The following is a 22945-nucleotide window of genomic DNA, read 5'->3' on the forward strand; positions in this document are numbered from 1 at the left end:
TCTGTTTGTCCAGCACGCCTGTCCTTTGTTGTTCAGAAAAAGGGTTATTCTTTCCAAAAAAAAAAAAAAGTATTACTTGTGTAAGAGGTATTTTCAGATTTTCTAAAAGTAGGATTGAAGTTGTGTGAGCTGATGTTAAATTCAGCAGCCACTCAAATCAGTCTTTTTTTGTTGTTGGACTCAACAAGTTTCCCATAAAAACATCACTTTTTATTTGGCTCCCTTGACTCCAAATACAAGATAATCAATGCTTGCTGTACAGTAGCCTACACCTCCAGCCTCAGTGCTTCCTTTCCAAGTGCAGTCACATGAGACACCTGCAGTCATAACACGCAAATTATTGGTTTTATGGCAGTCTTTTCCCAACTTTATGAGTCCAGACGCTGGCTCACTACTGAAGCTCTAAGTGCCCAGCATGCCAGGTCCTTTGAAACATCTGTCACATCATAAAGTGTCAACAGTGTCTGTCAACAATTATGTTACCTGTGAGCAAACACTTGGTATTCCTTGTGTTGTTGAAAGAGCCTCCAGATTTGAATAGTGTAGATTTAAGAAAGGTGTTAAGATTTGGTGTTGGATGGACACTTTATGATCATGTTGTTCAGAATGAAGAGGACAAAAATTATACACTGGCTGTGTGTACAAAAACTGTGGGAATTGGTTTAGTTAGGAGGACAGGAAACTTTGGTACTTACGAATTATTATTATTATCACCATGTTCTCTTGTGCTCTAAAGAATTTATAATAGTATCCATGGTCATGAGTAACAATTAATTGCTGATCATGAATTTCCAGTACACAGCTCCCCACTCAGCGAATAAACGTCCAAATAGAAGAACAGTGAAATTCGAGAACTGGCAAAATGTGGGTCAAACGTGATTGTCGCCTGGCCTATTGCTCTCACAAACATTAGCTGCTCAGATAAATCAGACAGCTGCGTGATTATAAACTTGTCTTTAAGATGAGAAAAAGGTCTAATGGTCTTTGCTGCTTTTTTTTCTTGTACAGAGCTTTTTGGTTAATGTTGGTGGCACAGATATTTTAGCCTGTAAACCTATTACAAAAAGTGGATCAAGTTTAGGTCGAAGCCAAATCATTGTGTGTGTCAGAGTGTTGTGTTGGGGTGTGATTGCTGCTTGTCAGACACTGATGAATCCCATCCTGTGCTGTTGGGCAGCAGACTTTGGGGTAGAGAGGTTTAACGTCACACCACAGAGGGATTTGGGCCTTCTCCTTAATCACGTCTGCTTTTAGAATCACCTACTTCTTATACAATCTGAGCGTCGAGGTTTTTACCTCTTACATCTGGATTTAGAAACGCTCTGAGCAGTAAATGTCAGGGAGGACAAAATCATTAAGATCCAGAAATTTGCTTTACAAAACTGATCCTTATTATGCTTTTCAGGAAAGAAAAAATCTACCTGTCTAACTCGAGTATATTATAAGCTGGATGTCAGAAAAGCCAATCCTCATAGCATGTAAGGAGCTCCCCTTCCTCCTCCCTGCTCCCAGCATGATGCCTCAGCTCTTGGCGGGATGGAAGCCCTCCAGCATTACAAAAATTTAGTCCTATAATCACAGCATTTAGTGTTATATACTACCATTTAAACCCTAATGTGTCAAAGCCGTGCCTGATGGCAGTTGGCTCCATTGAGTTCCAGAGCGAGTGGCACTGAGTGACTCTGATGACCTCACTTCAGTTTGAATAGCAAATGATTAGGATGATACCTCGTCATCACGTCTCTCAGTACTCTTTGTATCCCAGTGGTTACCAGTGCTGATGAATCAAGATTAAAGTGTACTTGGCTGCTGTTCAACAGTCCTTTCACCTACTTATTATTCATTACTGATATTGTTATACAATGTTTTGATTCAACAAAACAGACTAATTTTAGTTAGTTACATATATTTTGGACTTAATGCAATACCACAGTTTTCCCTCAACGTATTCTCAACCTAAGCGTGATGGAATATCAGAAGGACCGTTTACCTGCCACTCCTAATCAGTTTGATCAACAGGCAACCCGTTGATCAAAGTAAGGAGTGGTTTGGATTAAAGGCCTGTGCTGTGTGTGACCACACTCAAACACTCATCTCACTAAACCCTCCAATTTCTTATCAAGGACATACAGTTTTCGAATTTGGATCCATGCTGTGTGACAGGTGTGCAGACGTCTGCCAAGGCCTATATAGTCCAGTCTTCTATGATATGCAAATCTCCAAGCACAACCGCTATATCCCGAGCATCAGTGATATCGGTGAGGTGAGGTGCCTACGCAGAGCCCAAAGGATACTAAAGGATAGTACCTGCCCCAGCCACAGCCTATTCACCCTGCTGCCTTTGGGGAAAAGATATAAGAGTTTCTGCTGCCACAACACCAGACTGCAGAGCAGCTCCCCCCCAAGCTATCAGACTCTTAAACTCTTTTTCATCCTCAGCACTGCTCCAGTGATGATAGTTTATTTCTGTTACCATTTTTCATAAGTGATTCTTTATTAATGTATATTGTCTGCTATGTAGCAGAAGGGAGTTACACAATTCAATTTCACTCTACAACTTGTCGTATTGTGACAATAAACCTACCTACCTACACACCTATATATGTATGTCTGGATATATTTCCAAAACCGTTATAATAACAGTATGTCAAAATAAGGTTGTGCCTCGCGGAAGCCTCCTTATCTCAGCCATGCATTTATGATGTAGGCTGCTCGGGAAAATCCAGTATTCTGGATTAATCCGGAAAGATCACATCCCTGATTGCTTATTTTTTGCTTATTTCTTACATACCTGCTGCATTTGTTTCTACAGTGATGTTTGAGGTGGTTGTTATTTTTTGTTGTATATTTCGTAGTGGCACGTCATTCACTTTAATTACGACAGGTTTGCATGTGCAACAAATTCAGGTGAATTTGCCAATTGCCAGTGTTACAATTGACCTACTGTATCTCGAGTGTTATTGAAGGTGAAAAAAAGCTCTGCTCTAAAATGGGTTATTCCTTGGCCCATGCTACACACTTCCACCAAGTTTCATGACAATTGGGTGAGTAGTTTTTCCATAATCGCGCTGACAGACAAACAAATGGCACCAAAAATACAACCTCTTTAGCGGGGATATATGGCTAATTCATGCACAAGTTAAGTGATTCTTAGACCTGCAGCTAATGTTGATCTGTGTTATAGAATAATTAGTTGATGATGTTTCCGTGGTTCATCTATTAATTTTGACAGAAATGGTATACATTTCAGGAACTTGTGATACACAATGAAACCAGTAAAGGAGAAAGCTGCTGCTGCTTTTAATATTTAATACAGAGCCTAATACTCCCAGGACTTGTGTAAATTATATAGGCTGAAATGTTTTTTTTTTTCAATCAAAGTGGTGAAATTAGCAAACTTTCCTGATTTCCTCATTTAGATAAGAAAATATCTCCATCAAAGAATAAATAAACAAGACTTAAAGAGTTGGTATTGTGCTCAATTTCAGGTTCAAAATCTTATTTAGGGGTTGTACCAGAACATGTTTACATGGTTTAATTTTCAAAAATTTTGTTCCACATCTTACCTTCAGGACTAAACATTGAACTGTTGCCGGTGTTCTGACGATCTATGCTGCCTTGCCCAAAAAAGTTTCCATAGCGCAAATCGATCGACTCGACTCTACTCGGCCCTGCTCCGTTTTCCATTGCAGATAGTACCCAGAGATAGTACGTAGCTTGTCGTCATAGCGACGCCACATACAACTGCCACAACGTAATGTTCAATGCGACACACACACACCAGCGATCCACACAGCTCTTAAAATATATACATATATATATATACAGTTAAAACGTTTCAACATTACTCAGAATGTAAAGACAGATAAGCGGTATGAAAACCTTCCAGCTGTGTTTTCCTGGCCGGACTCACACGCTCCTCCCGCAGGTTGGTACAGGCTTCCCCCGCAGCCACTTGCGGAGCTCCTCAACTCCGAAAATATTCAAGCACATTTTTGTTCTGCCATCACTTTTCGTAAAACTGTCAATATTCGAAATCTACACAGCTGATTTCTCACCTCAAAACTTCTCAGAAGTGGATTTAGTGATGAAATTACATACGAAAACTGTAAAATATAAAACTTTCTGTTGCGGGCCTCTGTCTGGCGCGCAATGATGATGCAGTGAATAGTGACGATTCTCTCTGAACAATCAGCAGTCTGTCGGGTTTTCACGTTACATTTTAGTATCTCTCAGCTCGCTTGGAACCTCCACGGAGGTGAGGTGATACGAAAAAAAAGTACCTGGAAGCAGGTATAGGTACAACATTTCTACAATGGAAAACCAAACAAAGGCGAGTCGAGTTAAAGGGCCTCCGCTCAGACTAGCTTGGTTTGAGTTCATGCCTGAGCCCGTTAGCTGCTTGACAAGCTTTATCACACGTTTTCATTGTGACGTCACAAGTAAAGGAAGTGAAGGGCTGGACTACAAACGAGCTGTTTTCAAGCGGTTCAGAGCAGAGCTTTCTGTGGGAGATGGGAACTCCCTTTGGGCTGGACTTTGGGCTTTTTCACTTTGCAAACCTGTTACATGCACAAAAAAGATATATAACTCAATAAAGGAGAGGGGAAAAGACAAAAAGCACAATACCACCTCCTTAAGAATGTTTGTGGAGAATTTTGGGTAATTCACATTTCGGTCAGTATCCAAAAAGTATTGATGTGCAATACCAATACCTTTTTGCAGGGACAGTGGTTTATTTTAAGCCAGGTTTGACAGTTTAAAGTTTGTTTATAAAATGCAAATAGAAGAAAAACTGTCTTCTTAGCCTACAGATGGTATGCATCTCCTATTGTGTGAACTTGAGAATTTCCGCTTACTTCAACTTAACTTAAAGCTGAAGTTAGAAACATTTTAACAGAGCATGCTTGGATAAGGTTGTGTGTGGCATCTGTAGTTGCCTGCATGCATATCGGTATTTCCATTCTGGTATTTTCACTCAGTTTGACTTTTTACCTGTCACGCACAGTGACGTGGATATGAATGATTCTAGGGTCACTTTCTGGAAAACGTCAGGGTTTACTGCCCGCTGAGTCTGCATTTTCTACTAAATGAAAAGCTCTCACTGAAGTCTCTGTCTCGTGAATCCCTGGAGCCAAGGACTGATCTTTGAAACAGACTTGGGCTAATTATAATAATAATGCAAGGCTTCTGCCCTGATAAGAGTGGCCAATTCACACATGACCATGAAATGAGGTGTAGTCTAAACCCAAATATTCATTGTTGAAAGCACCAAAGGGGTGCACATTTCCAGGTGTAAACTGGAATCTTTCAGTAAGAGGTTAGCTGTGTTGTAGTGTTTTGAGGACTTGGGGAAAATGGCTCTGTAGTTACTCTGAAAAGCATGATTGCAAGTCTTCACCTCTCTTTTGGTTGCCATAGTATTGGTGAGACAAATCTACAAGAAGAAGATGCGTTGCACATGATGATTAGCCAGTATCAGGGTAGCCCTCTTGATTTCTACTTTGCTGATATTCCTGTGACTCTACTTCATGACTGGTCCTATCAGCATCCCCGTAGATCAATTTACTCTGCACGTATTGCCTAATCAATCCAACATTGTCATTTAGCCAAACATTAGAAGGTATGAGCAGAGCTTCAAAGTGTTAGTTTTGTCTCTCAATCTCTAAGTGCATACTGGCTGAAAGCACGTGAAATGACTGCAATCAATCCCTGTGAGTCACATGTACAGTATGAGCCAGTGTATATGCTTCATGCTGAACCACAGGAAAATGACTCTGTGTTGCAGAAATTCAGCTCAAGCTCCATGTCTGCTCCTCTGCCTCAGCTAACCACAGCGTTGACATCAAATACAATTGTACCCACATCCAGGATACCATCCACTTCAATCTCAGCGCTGTAGTGTTTGCTGAACATCATGACTGCTGTCAGGAAGCCAGAGAAGTTCACAGCCATTACTTATTTAAATGCCATATGGGGGACTATAGGCTTATCTGTTGTTGTAGCTGCTCTTCTCAATAGTCTGCCCAGATTACATCTAAGCTGCTTTGTTTAAAGGCTGCTGAAGGACCCCAGGCTGCTGTTATTTGCGCTGTGAGGCTCTGCATCTGAAATCTACTCCCTAGATTAATCACATGAGTAGCCTTCATGTTCAACTGAAGGCTAATTTGTCACACTGACAGGTCCAAGCTGTGCTTTTTATTTGCACATCAGTTCAACCTCAAGCCCTTTCTAGAAGTATTTAGCTGTAGAAACTAAATAGAGTTTTAAAAATCAGACAAGGTGCATTTCAAGCTGCACTAATCTATATTTCTATATACATAATGGGTCGAATGAGTATGTTTAATGTGAAAGGTGTCACTTGTAGTGATGAATCTACAGAGAATTATCATCCGACAGCAGCTGACTCAGTCCTGCAGAGCGGTGTTAGTCTTTCAGCTCATTGTTTGTTTTTGCGAATGACAACTTTACTGTTCTGGTAAATCAGCGCCGTTTCCATCTGAAGCAGGCTGCTATAAAAAGTTTTGATAAACCACTGTATGCTACCTGCCCAGCATTAAACGGCACACAGACAAAATTAGCGACTAGCTAGAGAACATCTAGTAGCTGAATGCTGATGTTTTTCTAAATAGATGGTGGAGACCAAAACAGAGCTACAGGAGAAGAAATACTGTAAACATCGATTAATGCTGCTTCAAAAATTTGCTTTGTCATTGTTAACAATGTTGTATTGTTGTCAAAAAACTTTTTTTTATGTTTGTTGCACAAAATTACTATTTTGTAATTTATTATCTACACATGTACTCTAATCATAGATTCAGATATGTAAGTGTCTTGCAGATGGGGAAAACCAAAGTAAATGAGTAGAGAAACACAAAAGCTTTGCAGATGCTTCCATACAGAGCATGGGGAGACACTGAATTGTCTAGTATGAAAATGATGAGACAACTTACAATGGCCTTCACAGTCCCCTCATCTCAACTAGGGCTGCAACTAACAATTATTTTAATCTGACTATTATTTTCTCATTTGATCGATTAATTATTGTTTAATTGTCAGAAAACTGTGAAAGGGGGAACCACTGTTTCCCAGAGACCAAGATTACATCCTCAAATGTCTTGTTTTGTCCACAACCCAAATATATTCAGTTTACTGTCATAGGGGTATAAAGAAACCAGAAGATATTTACATTCAAGAAAAAAAAGTTACTCAAACTTAATTGATTATCAGCATAGTTGGCAATTAATTTAATTGTTGACAGCTAACTGATTAATTGTTGCAGTTCTAATCTCTCAACCAACTGTACAACTACTGTATGGGAGATTTTGGGCCGACGAGTTAACGCTCTCCTCTACCATCATCAATTGAGTTCATAAAGATCACCGTCATTATCAACTCAAAACATCTCTGTTCATTCCGTCAGTACTAGAATTACAGGCTGTCCATTAGCTGTAATTTGTGCAAACACTGTGATCTCTACATCTCCTACATTGCTATATGGCACCCAGGAAGTGACTAAGCTAGCCCTCCTAGTTTTTCCATGTCGACTCTTCATTAAAAAGCAGAACAATGGATATTGTCTGTGGAGCAGAGGGTGAACAGTGGCTGAATCCCGTGCAGCAGGTCTCGGGAACAGAGCTGCTCTTTATTCTGTGGAGAGCCCAAGACGGAGCCTGGCACTGGACCCAGACCCGTCAGGCTGCGAGAGGCCACCGCTCATACCCAAATATGTGTGTGTGTGTGTGTGTGTGTACTTGCGTACATGCTTTTGTATGGGCATGTGTGTTTCTGCTGTGTCGGAGCCCCAGGATGCTCCCCCACCAATTAGCCGTAACAGAGCTGAGCATGAAATGCCTGGGGAGCGATGAGATCCGGCAGCCAGAGTGCTGGCCTTTGCTGCCTCTGAGCTGGGATGTGAGGTGCTGCGGTGTTAAGTGATAATGTGCTGCTCAAAACCCTGAAGCGTAGCCTGGAGGCATCTTGCCTGGCTGACAGAGGGTCAGCTGATTATGTGGGAACAGGTCTCTTGGCAGCGTGTAGGCACCGCTGAGTTGAAACCACTGGGGCTTCAATCAGTATTGTTCTCCTCAGTTCAGTTTTGACATCCGCACATTTGGGGGGTGGTTTGGTTTTCTACACTGCTGCATGGGTGGCAGAGAGTTCCTAGAGTACTGACCAAGTAAAGCTAAATTGACTTTAAAATATCTTTAAAACCTTTTGAGGGGGTTTTCTGTATGATCGTACCTGATTACACACAGTTGAACAGTCCTTGACCATTTGTGTGGGCAATGAATCAGAAGGAGCTTTATTGCCAAGTAGTGTTGTACACATACAAGGAATTTGCTTTGTTGTTAAGGTGCTACACGCAGACAGACATACAGCTGACATAAATAGATGTATAAATATGTAATAAACAAATGCAAGTTATATAAGAATAACAGAAGTGTAGAGAAAAATAATACATCTGACAATATAAAAAAAATAAATAACAATTTACAATTTACAATTAACAACAAATATGTGCAATGTGCCAGGTTCGTGCATGATATGACAACCAATAAGGAGTCTCAAGAGTCTGGCTTAGTGACCCTCTGTCTCAGTTACAGAATAGGAAGAGCAGTTTAGCTTTTTGGAGTTAAGAAAGAGAAACTTTTCTGGCTGCTTTTTGACCTCACTCAGGAGTAATGGCTTAGTTCTGGATGCCGCCATGAATCTCTTTGCTGTAGGTCTTCCTGCATAAGGAGCAGAGCAGGTGTAAGATAATTGTCAAAAGGCTAGTCCGGTCTTTTCAACTGTCACAGTCAGTTGCCAATGTTGTCCAACAGGACCGGTCAGAGGGCCACACAAAGGAACAGGAGAGTCACTGCTCTGTGGAGAAGTGCATTATGGTCAGGATCTGTCTGGGCTCCAGGATGGCAGCTGCGCTATAAAGCAAGATTGCTCAGCCAAAGTGCTGCACAAGAGTGGGTGTTTTGTTATGCATTGTTAAGAATTAGTTGATGTTCATGGTGTTGAGCTTTATCAGAAACCAAGTCCAGAAAAGCCTTCAAAAATCTGTGTCATTGTGACAAATTAGTGGTATGTTGTGACTACAGGACAGGGCCCCTTTATCTTGTGGCCTTGATATTATTGTCAATCTCCTTTAGGGACCTTGAGTTTTATTGGGTATGTTTACAGATTTTAGACTGAATTGCAGAATCATCATAATGGTTTCATCTGTTGACTTTTTTACCCTTATTATGCAGCTTTTTGGAACTGAATAATGTGGATCTGTGAGGCTTGTAAAAAGACGATGACTCACGGTATCAGCTGACTTTTTGGAGTTGTTAGTACATGTTGTCCATCTTTGGACCTTTTACAAGCTTGTACAATATCTACAGTGTGTCTTTCCATCCAAATGTAGTAAAACATGTAGACAGAGTTGTAACATACAGTATATCACCATATCCTGCACTATAACTCGTACTATAATACTTTTAGTCGACTCACTTCTTTTTAGGCTTTTCTTCCTGATGTTTTTTTTTCTTGGGACATATGCTACTTTTGAAGCTGCCAGAGTCAAAAAGGCAGGTTTTGTCTGGTACTTGGTATGTACTTCATTGCTCTTTGCCAAAGTTTGATATAGGCCCTATCACAGCTCCAGACAATGCAGCAGTCTGTTGTTTCAGGTTTTACTGGACTGAAGATGTGCCTCTCAACCTGGACCCCCCACATGACACCAAATCGGAATGGACCAGCCAAAGTCTCACTGGTTAGGGTTTAGACTAACTATGTAACTATGTATTTCCAGTAACACACAAAAGCCAAAACAGGGAGGGACTTGTGTCCTTCTGAAATGAGCTTATATTATTTAGAGGGTCTGAAGATTCATGTCATCCTATAGTTTTTGTAAACCTTCTTTCTTTTTCTTACAGTTGGGACAGTTTATTCAACTGACATTTGGTTTAAAACACATTTTAAATAACTCTCCCACAACATACAGCAGATCACAGAACTTACTGATCACAGGATCAAAGCCAATGGTGAGCAGATATATATTTCAATGAAACACCTGTAATAACTGGCTCATGAGTCATAATGCAGGACAGTTAGATGACAACAGACGTATCAGTTTCTTATAGTAGTAGGGAATGAATAGGTTCAGTCAGTAATACGTGGTTCAGATGTAGCTTTGACACAGTTGGTGGTGACATGAGTTGGAAATGGGCCAATCTTAATGTAAACTGCTCAGTGGGTAGGCATGCTGTATCCATGTGCAGCATACCCTGTGTAAACAACAGTGTGGGGGACTATCTCAACCCAGGATGCCTGAATGGAGCTGGTCCAAACCCTGGTGATGGCCCAGTTTAAGCATCTACCCGATGAGCATACTGAGCGAAACCCAGCTGTTACCAATTGATCAGGCTGAGATGTGTGTGTATATATATGCACGCCTGCCGGTAAAGTATGATAATAGCTATGTATTTCTTTAAAAGTAGTCTTTAAATATTCCATTGTGAGTGTTTTATTTTCCACACTTATAAGATGTTGGATTGAGTCAGTTATAGTTTCCTATGTTTTTCTACACTTATTCTGCTATTGTATTGTTCTAGTACAATGACCTCAGGGGAAAAAACATTTAGATTTATGTTGTATTAAAGGAACAGCTGCTTGATTTGCAGTGGGAGATGGAGGCGAGTGTAGAAGTGTTTAAAAATGATGTTTTGGACATAGGACCATTGTCAACACAACTTGCATAAATATTTTTGAACAAGAATATGAATAAGAGTGTGTGGTTGTACATGTCAGAATGGGGTAGTTAATAGAACACAGATTAAAAGCTCTGAAGGATTATACTTAGCAGCGTCATTAAATTAGACAGCCTCTTGTTTGTGAGCTCATAAATTTCCTGTTCATCCCACTGCCACCTACTAAAATAAAGTTTATTAGTGTAAGAGTAACAAAACTTTATCTGAAGGTGTTTTCTTCAAACCTTATATAACACATTTCAAGTAAATCAATGATTTCATTCTGTTACCCACTGCATTTATACTCCCGTGAGCCGTAGTTTATCTTGCAGATAAACAACTGTTCTGATTCATATTCTTTGTTCTCTTGAACAAGAACACGGACTCCACCTCAGTCCAGACACTTTCGCAACCTTGCAACATCTGGCCTGGCTAGAACTCCTCTGTGTTCCTGTATCACTTGTTTTATTTGGACAACTTCCTGCTGCTCCAAATCATCTCCATAATGTTTCCGGTGTTTGGATAGCATCCAGCAGGAAGTAAAAGTGATTTTACCCTCAGTGTAAACATTGTGCCAGCCTTTTTGCAATGTACAGTGTGTTTGCCCACAACACAGCCAAGTAAGTGTTGCAGATCTTTGAAATGTCTTCCCTAAAGATATATCGAACAAAAGATGACAAACAGAGCAGCTTGGCTTTAGGCTCAAATTTTAATATTTTTCACGGAGGAAGTTAACTTTGATTCCTCCCACTTGCAGCTGCTGTAATCTGCGTGTATCACTGTTTATTCCACTGTGTCATTAATCATATATTGTGTTGATGACAGTAGGGGAAGATATGGAGACAGTTGCACCAATGAGGTGACATCTTTCACCAAGAACAGCTGGTATAGACTGATGAGCTCCTGTTAGTGGATGAGAGGTTGGCTACGGTCTGTTAAGTACAGGAACAACACACAGTCATCATCACACTGAGGTGAATGAATGGAATTTCATTGGAATGTGCTTGTGATCGGGGGGAACTAACCATTTGGTCGAAAAGCATTCCAGTGAACAGCTTCACAAACATAAACACTACTGTCTCGATGGAGGGGGCTGCTGAGCCAGAGCAGGGGGTCCTGAGGATTACAAAGCTAATCTGAGGACAGACAGGGGACACCTGTGCCCTCAAAGAACGCCAAGGATTACGGAGCCACGCTGCGCTAATGAGGGGAGGACAGCTCGGTTTGGATCGCACATGCCTCAGGGCCGTCCTACTCCTTTCTCCCTTATGCAGGCAGTTATCGCTTTCTGCTCCAACTATTAATATGACAGATTTTGATTCTTATATATGTGAGCTGCAAAGTTTATCCACTTCCTTCTAGGGCAAATGAGAAGAGAAATAGCTGAAATTTAATGCAGCTTGTCACATATTGGTACACCTGGGGAGGTGTTTTACAGCTCAGAACAGCCTGCAGCGCTTACCTCATTATAACTGTGTAAATGCCTTACAAACATAAAGCATTATTGTGACTGATGAAGCAAACACTGGGAGAGAACAGTACAGCATCCAGTCATTTCCGGAGTATTGAGCAATTTGCAAATATTTGTCATGACTAGCAGTCAATAGCCGAAGCAGTCAGAGGTCTTCTTGTTGTGGCATGTAGTGTGGTATCTGTAATGCTCATTTAAAAAGTGGTTTTAAAGTACAGCAATAAATTAGAGGTTGGAACATTGCTTTGGATGATGCAAACTGGGTGTTTACAACAGAAAGAGATGTGGTCTGTTAAGGACATTAGTTTGATTTTGCCTGGTGTCATATTGCTTATAAAAACAGTTCTGATGATTTGGATCAAACACTGCTGGCTCGGTCTGAAAGATAGGAGTTCTTTCTGGTTGTGGTGCATTATCAGGGAAAAAGGTGGCCATGAGAGAAAGAGGAGAGAGTGGGTGTGTCTCAAACTCTTTGCAGCCCAAGTCCCCAAGGACAGATCAATCCCTGCTCTGAAAGATATCTGAGCTGGGTGGCTGAGAGGCGCTGCACTGCACACCTTTGTCAGTTTCTGTCTCTTGTTAATGTGTATAATACATACATTAGAGGAAGTTAACATAGTGACATGGGCCTGTTTTCAATCACTAAGTGATTTTATTCATTATTCTGTGTTGGAACAAGAAGGCCATCTAACAGGGTATGAACTGACTTTAAAAAACTCACTTTTACCTCCAATTTTTGACTTTGCTTCACACGTTTTTGTCCACAACATCACATTTACTGTAACTTTGCTCCCCACAAAAAGCTCTTTTGTTGAGTGCACTCAAGTCAAAATTGCTTGTATGTTCAAGAGTACATATAGAAAAGCATTACTCAAGAGTCATGTGAAAGTTATCTAATGTAGAGCTATTGTATTTTTTCATAGGATTACTGAACCGTCCACTTTGTCTATTGTACACAGTTTTATTCCTAGTGAAACACTTTGCGCATATATTGAACATGTATCGAAGCAAATGAATGATCTGCAAACACCTAATTGTAACAGTGTACTTGTGTTAAGCAATAATTTACTTAACTTGAGACTTATAATTTAAGGTAGATTCTTTAGCTTTTTTATGCATTTAGTTTGTAAGAGTGCTGTGACATGTTTAAAGGCCTTTTCTGAGTGGATTGGTTTGATCAGACAGCAGTATAAAAGTGTACCTGTATTCATATTTCAGTTTGTAGAAGTATTAGTCAGTTTCTATATTATTTCTTCAACACGTGATTTCAGTTTTTGTATTGATCTGTAGCAGATCAGAGTATTTTTCTGTGTTGATTGGTTTGAAGTGTCTTTTGTTTTGATTTCACAGATGTCACACTTGGTGACATCACTGGCAGTTTGCACAGCTAGGCTTTTGATATTACATCTTCAACTCACCGGCACTCAAATGGATAGCTTTTCGGTATTGTTAACACAGTCTACGCCTTTTCAGAGCTACAGAAACTAACGCAGGTCCTTCATGTGGGCTGTGTGTTTGCTTTTGTAGCCAGCTGTGCTGTGAGGGCCGTGCCTCTGCAGACCTCCTGGAAGGTAGCAGGGTGGCGGGTGCGCTTCGAGCCAGCTGCCTATTTTTGCTCTTTTTATGACTCAAGCTGCCTAATGACAGGATACACGGACACTAATAAGTTCTATCCGTATTCCTTAGCCTTGTGGCCTGATTGGAGTTAAACGTTGACATAGATTGATATCAGTAGCAACTGTTAAAATTGAGCTATTGGCTCTGATTACAGTTGCTTATGGCTTGGCTGGGGGTTGGTATGCCAACAGAAAAATGCCAATAGCATGTGGTTTTTAACTAAATTATGTGTAGAGGTTTTCCGTCATGTTTATGATTGCACTCATGTCAGAGATGCAGGAGGACCATTAGAACTGAATATGATGAAGTCTCAGTAATTCTCACTTGTATGGCCAGTGTGTTGTCGTTAAGTATATTCACTTGCCCATATGCCCAAAGAAAAGAAGTATGTGACACTGAGGCAGTTTGCATTTAAGGATTTACTGCTATACAGGCTTTATGTTTTGAGTGTAAATACAAATATTAAATGCAGTATGAGTGGTGCTTTTAGGATAATTGGTTGCAACCTTACAACATGCCAGTGAGTGGGGGGGAAAAAAGTAAAAAAAAAGGAATTTGTTATTCAGCATTTAATGCACTAAAAAATGCTGAGTAAGAAATTCAGTTTTTTCCCCCCGCTAGCCTTTTCTTAAGTGCATCACTTTACCTTCTGCAAACTTTGCAGCAGTATGGCTTAGAATCTGAAAAGGTTTATGATCCATGCCTTGTACAGCTTTCTTCAGCTTGGTGTCTATGTAATTAATTTGTTTTGCTCGCCTTTTTTTTGCACATTAAAACCAAAGAGGCTGAAAAATACTGTGTTAAACTGGTGAGAAGGAATACCAGATTTAAAATTTTTGATACAGTTCAACATTAAGTATCTGCCAATAATCCACTAATCACATACTAACTTTACAATTTCAATGTATAGGCATTTGATATGCACTTTGCTTAAGATATGGCTATCTATGAATATTATCTATATAAATTTAAATCTATAATATAAAATGTCATGCACTGTAGTCTTTTCTGTTTGCCATGAATTGGAGCTTGTAGTGGTTCTTTAAATGCAAAACTAGTCTGTTTGTGTCTGTCCAGCGTTAGAGCTGGACAATAAACTAAATATATTGATTAACAGATATTACAAAAACGTATTAAACTAACCCCTAACCCATATCATAATGGAGCCAAGGCAGTATAGTATATTAATGAATAAAACAAGTAGTCAGTGTAAACTTTATTTTGAACAGGGTAAATGTGATTATTGTAATACAGATTTTTGGTTTCGTTGTTTAGCCCTGTCTAGTGTCCCTATAGGATTCATATTTGAGATAAATTTCACAGCTTTAGCTTTTTCCAAATGTTTCTAAAGGAATTCACTCACTAGCATTACAGATGTGGGACAGCTGCTCTGGAGATGAAATGTCAGTTTGGCAGCGTGAAGCGAAGCTAGAGATGTTGAAGCGTTGAAACCTTTCGTCCTCCAGCACAGTAAATTCCATGATTTTCCCCCTTGTCATATTCATTTTGTTGGTGTTTGGAGGGAGTTTCTCATGCTTTGTCTTTGCTTCCAACAGTGTGTGTTGCTTGTTCAACTTCATCATATTCCTGCATGATACTTCTGCAAGTTTTGTCACATTTCGGTTATTCAAGCTTCTAACACGGATTCCTTTTCTCTAAACACTTAATTACTGTGAGATTTACTAATGAGCAAAATTTAGGTATGTATGTGTATTCGTCAGGGTGGTCTACCATCAGGTGTTGGTGAAAAGCTGCCACACCCTTTGCAACATCACACATAAAAACCACTGATGCACACAGTAATGCATTTGTAGACATGGGGTAACCTGACCCCAGCGAGCTGAGTGCCTGTCACAGCTCATTACTATTGGGGTAAAATGAAGGCTGGTAGAAGTGGTTCTTTGCTTTACTTGGAGCCTCACCAAGCAGGAAGCCCTCAGCTCAGTGCACTCACAGCAACTCAGCAAACCACCCAGCCAGTCTACAGGAGCGCAGCACCTATACCAAGCACCTACATCATTACCACAAACCCATTTGTTTCCAGGCCAATAGCTCTCCAGTATCGAAACATAACAAGCCTGACGACTAAAATAACCTAATGGTTTACCTTCATTTAATTTGAGCCTGCCATCCACAAAACAAAAAAAACAGTTTTTACTTTTGTGTGTGACTGCTCATGGCTTTCTGACATTTGTTCTAACCATCTACTCAGGTGTCAAATTGTATTTTAATGTGTTTAGTGAAGGAAAGTGGCTACTAACTCTAGTTATCTGGTTAGCTGCCAGACCCAGTCAATAGAGGCCTCTCTGACTCCCAATTCCCTGCAGTCAGCACAGCAGCAATCAGCCGGCTGGCAGCATCTGCTGAATACTAATGCAATTTCCTGGTCGGTCTTGTAGAGGAGACTGGACGGCTGCAACCTGTGATTGTACCAAATAAAAACATAACTGCTGTGCTTCAAATTGATAAATTGATATTGATGAATTTAAAGACATGAATAAACATTTAAAGCAAATTGTAGTCTTGTATCAGGATTTCTATTAATTTTGTGGGTATATTGAGACACCTGTGGTGGAAATAAATTGAGCTTTATCTGCATCTATTTAGAAAAACAATCAGATTTCACACTGGTAGGGACAGAACATAATATAATAAACACAATGAAATAATCAGCTGGCATAAAAGTCTACAAACTGGGCCCTTTTCTGTCCTTGGTCTTCTGTAGTTCAGTTGACCTCATTTGTACATATCTATTGTTGTCTGTCTCTACATTAGTCTTCCTCTCAGTAGCTATTAGCAAGATACAAACATGTGCACATCCCTATCCCTGCGCCTCTTGAACAACCTTCTCTACATTGATTTTTTTCTTACAAATTCACTTTTTCAAAATTAAAATGGATGATTTTATAGATCCATAGTGTAACCACACTATAATACGCAATATATGAAAAAAAAATACTAAAAACAAAAATCGGACTACTCGATCAATGTCTGACTCGATCCTGGTTTTACTCACTCATGGAAATAGGCTGGATCCCAGGATATTTTTTCATCCATCTTCCTCTTGCTCCCCATGTGAGCTTTGCTGGAAAATAAGGCTGAGGAAAAGTGGAGGCTGAGCGCTGAACACACACTGATGGATGATCCAACCCATTGAACGAGGAAGGAAAAAGAACCCCAAGCCGAGCGGTGCTTGATGGCTACATTTCTCCCCTTTTTTTATCCTTGGTAGTGGAAAACATTCTCACTAAAACCAACTGAAAACTGCAAATGAAAGTTTGCAGATAAAACACTTTTGATGTTTGACAGCTTTTGCCTGAAAGCACACCTATACTATTTTCATGTTTTTGAGATATTTTTTTCTGTCTCTCTGGATTTTTTTTTTTGTTTGTAAGAGGCGTTTGCTGCGGGGCAGCTAACTAATCTCCATCTAGGTCACACTTTTTATTAACATTTTTTTGCTGATGTATTTGCATGTTCTGTGCTCTCCATACTGTAGGTGGTACGATTAAGTCCTGGTTAATTGTTTCAAGCTTTTTATAATTCACTTTGGGGGCGGGTTGAATCATGCTCGTGTTAAATCAAGCCAAATTTAAGACAACTGCAGAGGTGTTTGTACATGAAGGAAATTTAAAAAAAGCAGGACAAAGAAAGGAGTTGTGCAATAGTTTTGGGATGATTGGGGCTGATTTTCAGACATGGTGGTAACCAACACATGGGTCAGATTAGATTTGTACCAAACAACACTCACTTCCCAGAAAATTACTCTGAATATCTTAAAAGATGAAAATGTATTTACTGTATTCAGGAAAAAGAGAGAAGGAAGAAAAAGTACATTGCTGACAAACACACAAGCATCCTCCTTTACTTCGAACTCACTCAGTTTTCACTTTCACTTGCTTGCCCATGCTCTCACTCGCTCTTAGTGCAGTATCTTGGGATGTCTGATAAGTTGACTGGTGTTGAGTGACACATTTAATGCAGTTTAGAGGGGCAGGGTCATACTCAGTCGCCTCGTTCTCAAATTCAAAGTGTCAACTCAGACAACAGAGCTTAGATGTTTCTCCTGTCTGCCTCAGTGTCGCAACCTAACTCTCATTAAGGAGTGACCTCCTGTTGCCAGCTGTGGTTTAAGACTCCTCTGCAGCACTTCACATGGCAGATATTTTGGGATTTCCTCATTAGTGGCTTTTTTTCTCTGCCATATACTTGGAAACTGTGTTTGTAGGAAATGGAAAATAATCTAGGTAAGATGTTTTAACCGAGAGGAGTTAGAATAGAATATCTTGTCAGGGGAAGTGAATGACCGTTTCCAAGATGCCTCTGAGCGTGCCACTCATATGTTTCCAGTGTCCACCACATTAGATTACTGTAATTGTAATGTGAACTGTAATTGAACTGGGCTGCTCACTGTGAGAAAGTCTGTTGGTATGGTAATTGTCAAATGAATGATTGTCTAATTTCCGTCATCATATAATAACATGTTTCAAGTGCATGCTTCTATAAACACAGTGTTTCGAGTGCAACTTTTTTTTTTGACTTTACTGCTTTACTTTGTACAATAGGACATGCTTCCTTACCCATTTCCTTTTACGATGTGTAATGCTTGCTGCTCATTTATAGTTTCAGTTTCAAATCAGAAATGGACAAGGTTGGGGTAACCGTTAAATACTCTGGGAACTTTTATGGTGTCATTCCCCTCACTGTCTCCCAATGTTTGTTCATTTATAAGTAAGTTTTGTTTGTTTTTTTAATGAAATAACATGGATGGAACATATGTGAACTGTTTGTTTTATCAGTGATCAACACACTGTGACTTGAAAAGTAATGGCCAGTTTAGGATGAGATTAACGTTTGACATTCTTGCTCCAGAGAGGAGGAAACCTAGTAATTTAGGTGACCTTAAAACCTTTCTCTTGCAGGACCATCACACCACACGCTAATATAGCTCTTTTGTCATCTACTCATTGCAATGTTGAGTGTGAAGATAATGGCCAAGTAGAGAGAGCCTACACTTGTCTGTCACTCATTGTTTTGGGTCCAAGTGCTGTTACCTTGTTGCTGTGTATGCTTTATACACACTGATGTTGTGAGTGTAAATGGTGTGTAATGCTACTGGAAAAAAGGTGACAGATTAGTTTGTCTTTACACCAGGTAACAAAGTGTAAAGAAACCGGCATCTTACCAATAATGATTATTGAATTCTCTTCCATACTTTTCTGTCCTGTGAATAAGCTCCATTGTTTTTAGTTAATCTGCGATGTCAGTTTTTACTGAACTCATGTCACTGATGATGTTTCATTATCCACATCCAATTAACTCTGACCCTTTTCTCTCTTTCAGAACTCGATGAATCTTCCTCCAGATAAAGCGCGACTGTTGCGTCAGTATGACAACGAGAAGAAGTGGGAGCTCATCTGTGATCAGGTGGGCATCAGTCACTCATATGTATAATTTGATGTATTGCTGTACAAGTCACACTTTAATTGTGGCTGTATAATTACCAGAATCAGATTAGCATTAATGAAGCTTAGATATACAATTGTATAGATATAAAGTGAATTATTTCATTTATCAAGTAATCAAATCAGCCTTCTTTGCAGTTGAACAAATCTCATTGATTGTCGCACCTATCTAATCCTGGAGAACATCTGTCCCACTGCGTGTCATGACAGCACCCATGCTCCATTTCCCTGCCTTTATCCTGTAAGCCTCTCTCTGTCTTCACACACTGCCCTGGCTTCCCTGGTCAAGTGGGTTAAGTGGCTCAGCAGGGTGCACACATCAGTTACCCAGTTAAAAAACAGTTGTTATTGGTGTTTGTGCTGCGTGTAGGAAAAACAGAGGGTACATGTTGTGCAGTGAGCCATGGTCTGAGTGCTTCACTCAGCCCGCAACCTCCATGCCAGAGAGTTTTTCTGCCTCCCTGAGCAGAGAAGAAAAACGGAGACACGATCAAGACCACCACCCACTCAAACTGTATTGATAGCCACTGACCCTGAAGGGAACGGTGCCAGAGAGAGTGCCCCAGGCTGCTGACCAGCAGTCAGAGATCCTCTTTCAGTTCAGAGTGGACTCCGTGTTCCTCTGTCAAACCTGAACTGAAAAATGTTGGTTTCCCTTTTATTGTCAGTGAAGCAGTTTCCAATAACGTTGCCCAGTGACTTTGAAGACAAGCAGCTTGGTTTCTTGATACTTTCTAACTTACTGAAAGAGAAGACAATGCAAATACGCTAAGTGTACTCTGTCCATGTGAATCCATGTTTAAAATGGCCAGTAGTATCGGACTAACTATATAGCATTGTAAATCCTTTACAGGTCAATAAAGTGTCAAAAGGTTGATGTGTGACATCAACATCAGAGAATATTGCTAAACTAGTCCTCCAATGTATTTATTCCTCTCTTGTTTTCCCAATAAGCCCAGACCCATGACAGCACAGGCAGCCCTGGGAGTAAAGTATTTTCTGTGTCATAGCTACAGTGAATCTCTTTATGCAACCATGGCAACAGTGATGGGGCAGTGATGGAGGGAGGCAGAGATGACGGGTACATCCGCTTTGAAAAGCCCTTCAAACGCTGCAAGAGGTTGACATATTAAACATTTTCCAGGCAATTATGGGGATTCTTGAAATAAGGAGGATGATCTTAATGTGAACACAAGGTTAAAACGTATAGAGAAGAAAGGGATAGGATGAAGTCATCACTGTCAGACCCTGAGACTTCTCATAATCCTCTGGCTTTTGTTCATTCGGATGGGTCTTTATGTGTACTACTTGAAAGCACCTTGTCTGGCAAAGAACTGCTTGCCCACTTTCATGTTAACTGTTCTTTCATCTCTTGAGTCCCTTCTGAACTCCTCAGGTGCAGAGGGGGATAGTGTACCTCCCATTTAAACCAAAGCAGCTCCCTCAGACAAACTGTGTAACTGTCATAGAGCACGTTGGAACATGTGCTCCTAAAAAACAGACTCTAAAGTTGTCTCACATTTCTTTGCATGCAACAGGATATACACGTGTCAGCTCATTTACTATTTTGCAGACTTGCAGATAATTCATTAACAATAAAAGGCTCACAAAGGGCCGAGCCGTCTGTCTGCCTGCCGCTGTCAGCTGTGTCCATGAGGGCCAACTCTCTTTCCTGACGCCACTGTCGTCTTTCCTGTTTTCATGCGACAGATACACTCTGGCAGTGATAAATGTGATGTTGCTGATAACACAGCGTAGCCCAGAGCTTTGATCTGATATCAGTATCTGTATGCAGAGTGCGGCCCAATGACATAAACACCTTTTACAATACGTGATACAATTTAGTAGCCTTGTAGTGAATGCTACCGTAACAGTATGAAGCTGATACCTAGACTGTCAGAGCTGTTGAATGAGTCCTGTGGTCATTTTTATACTGTAGTTTTTGATGCTGTTGAATTGATTCCATTTTACTGCATTCCTGCTAGTTTGTCAGTTCTTTGATTAGAGTACATGAAAGGAACATCATGCCTGTGACCAGTGTCCATGGCCCCTGTCTTTATCACAGAAGGCAATCACAGAAGGCATTCTGGGAAATGAAGGATCAACAAGTAGACAAGGCAGGTTAAAGAAACATGGTCGCACTAAAACAAGTGTAATAGCAATTGTCCATCCATCGTCAACCACTTATCCTGCATACAGGGTTGCTGGAGCCAATCCCAGCTGACATCAAGCGCAAGGTCACATTGTGAACACAAATGAGCAATAGGTGGGAAGGCATTTAGGGATCATGTTCTTGTAGCTGCACTTGCATCTCCTTCTTGTTGGTTAGGGCGACTGAACAGTGTGGGGTTGGATCTGGCACGGATAGTGAGGCTCATTCTGGTGAAGGTTGTCACTGGCAGGTGAGGGCATGTCATGTTTGAAAATAGTGTCACTGTCTACGCTGTCCGCAAAGAGACAGAGAAGTGAACAAAGACAAAAAACTGGAGGAGAATGTGACATTCCCAATTATGGAAATGAAAGTGAAAATAGAAAGCCAAATCCAGCAGACACAAAATTGCGACAGTGGCACAGTGTTTTGAATTCCCCCCCTGGAATTACTTAGTTAATGGATTACAACCTAAACAATAGCAACACTTGCAGTGTCTTTTTTTCCCATGAGGGATTTTTTTATCTCAGTGAAGGTGGCCTTGTTTCACCTCCACCATGAAACACTCTGTTGGTGCTGTTTGAACAACAAAATAGAATATGTAGAAAATGTGCATTGACTCAGGAAACCATTGAACTACCTCCTGGTATGTGAATGTACAACTCTCCTTAAACTAATTAGCAAATGTTTGACTTCTTACTGTACTTATGGGTCTTTAAGGGAAAATGTTTTTCCATGAAATAAACACAAAGAACTAACACACAGAGACAGAATCCTTATTTAGATGTGCATCTCAGATCTTTGCGTACTCTGGTACGCCAAAGATGGATGATATGTAACAAAAAAGAAAAAGTCTAAAGGTAGACTTTTCCTTGAGGGCAGTCAGTTGTCTAGCTAATGGTTTAATGCCTAATGCCTACATCATATGAAATATACACCCTGTTCAGTGTCACACTCTCTGATGCAGTGCATTGTGGGAAATCACTAAACAGAACCATTCATGCTTCTGTGGTTGGAGCTCAGCCTGATCCAAATACGTTTTCCCGCTCAACACACTGATCCAAATCCAGCACTAATCTCTTGTATTTATATTTAGAGCACAATGAGGAGGGATTTGACCTAAAACCTGTTCCTGGCTGAACTTAAGACCCGTACCCACACGACCATACACGTTTGGTCATAACCCCCAAGCAGGTTATACTTCATAGCACTGTAAAACTAATCACGATCATTAACAGCGAGATTGTTTATGACCCCCTGCAGGCTTACGAGCTTAACAGTCAGTCTCGTTGCTTAGTGTTATCGGACTGTGACCAGTTATCTGAAGAGTTCATCATATTCCTTCTCTTACCTGTCCGTCAGCTAAACACCTTTTGATGCAGAAATCACTGTTAAGCTTTGACTATTTTGCCAATAGGAGAATGGAAATATAGTGACATTTCATGTTGTTGTCATGTGCCAAACATCTACTCTAACAAATATTAAATTTGTAGTTACAGTACAACTGTCTACACAA

At 40.3% G+C, this 22945-nt stretch overlaps 1 protein-coding gene across 6 annotated transcripts in view; it reads left to right on the top strand.

The window, feature by feature from the left end:
- The window catches only part of fmnl2a (formin-like 2a), a 59814-nt gene that overhangs the window by 758 nt on the left and 36111 nt on the right, over positions 1–22945 (top strand). For all 6 annotated transcript variants that reach the window (XM_038720384.1, XM_038720388.1, XM_038720386.1 and 3 more), the window contains exon 2: positions 19159–19242. In XM_038720384.1, coding sequence (XP_038576312.1) covers positions 19159–19242 — 84 coding nt within the window. The remainder of the gene's footprint in view (positions 1–19158; positions 19243–22945) is intronic.

Source organism: Micropterus salmoides, unplaced genomic scaffold, assembly GCF_014851395.1.
Source record: "Micropterus salmoides isolate LMB-PRFRI ecotype aquatic unplaced genomic scaffold, ASM1485139v1 Ms_hic_scaffold_15, whole genome shotgun sequence".
Lineage (NCBI taxonomy): Eukaryota > Metazoa > Chordata > Actinopteri > Centrarchiformes > Centrarchidae > Micropterus > Micropterus salmoides.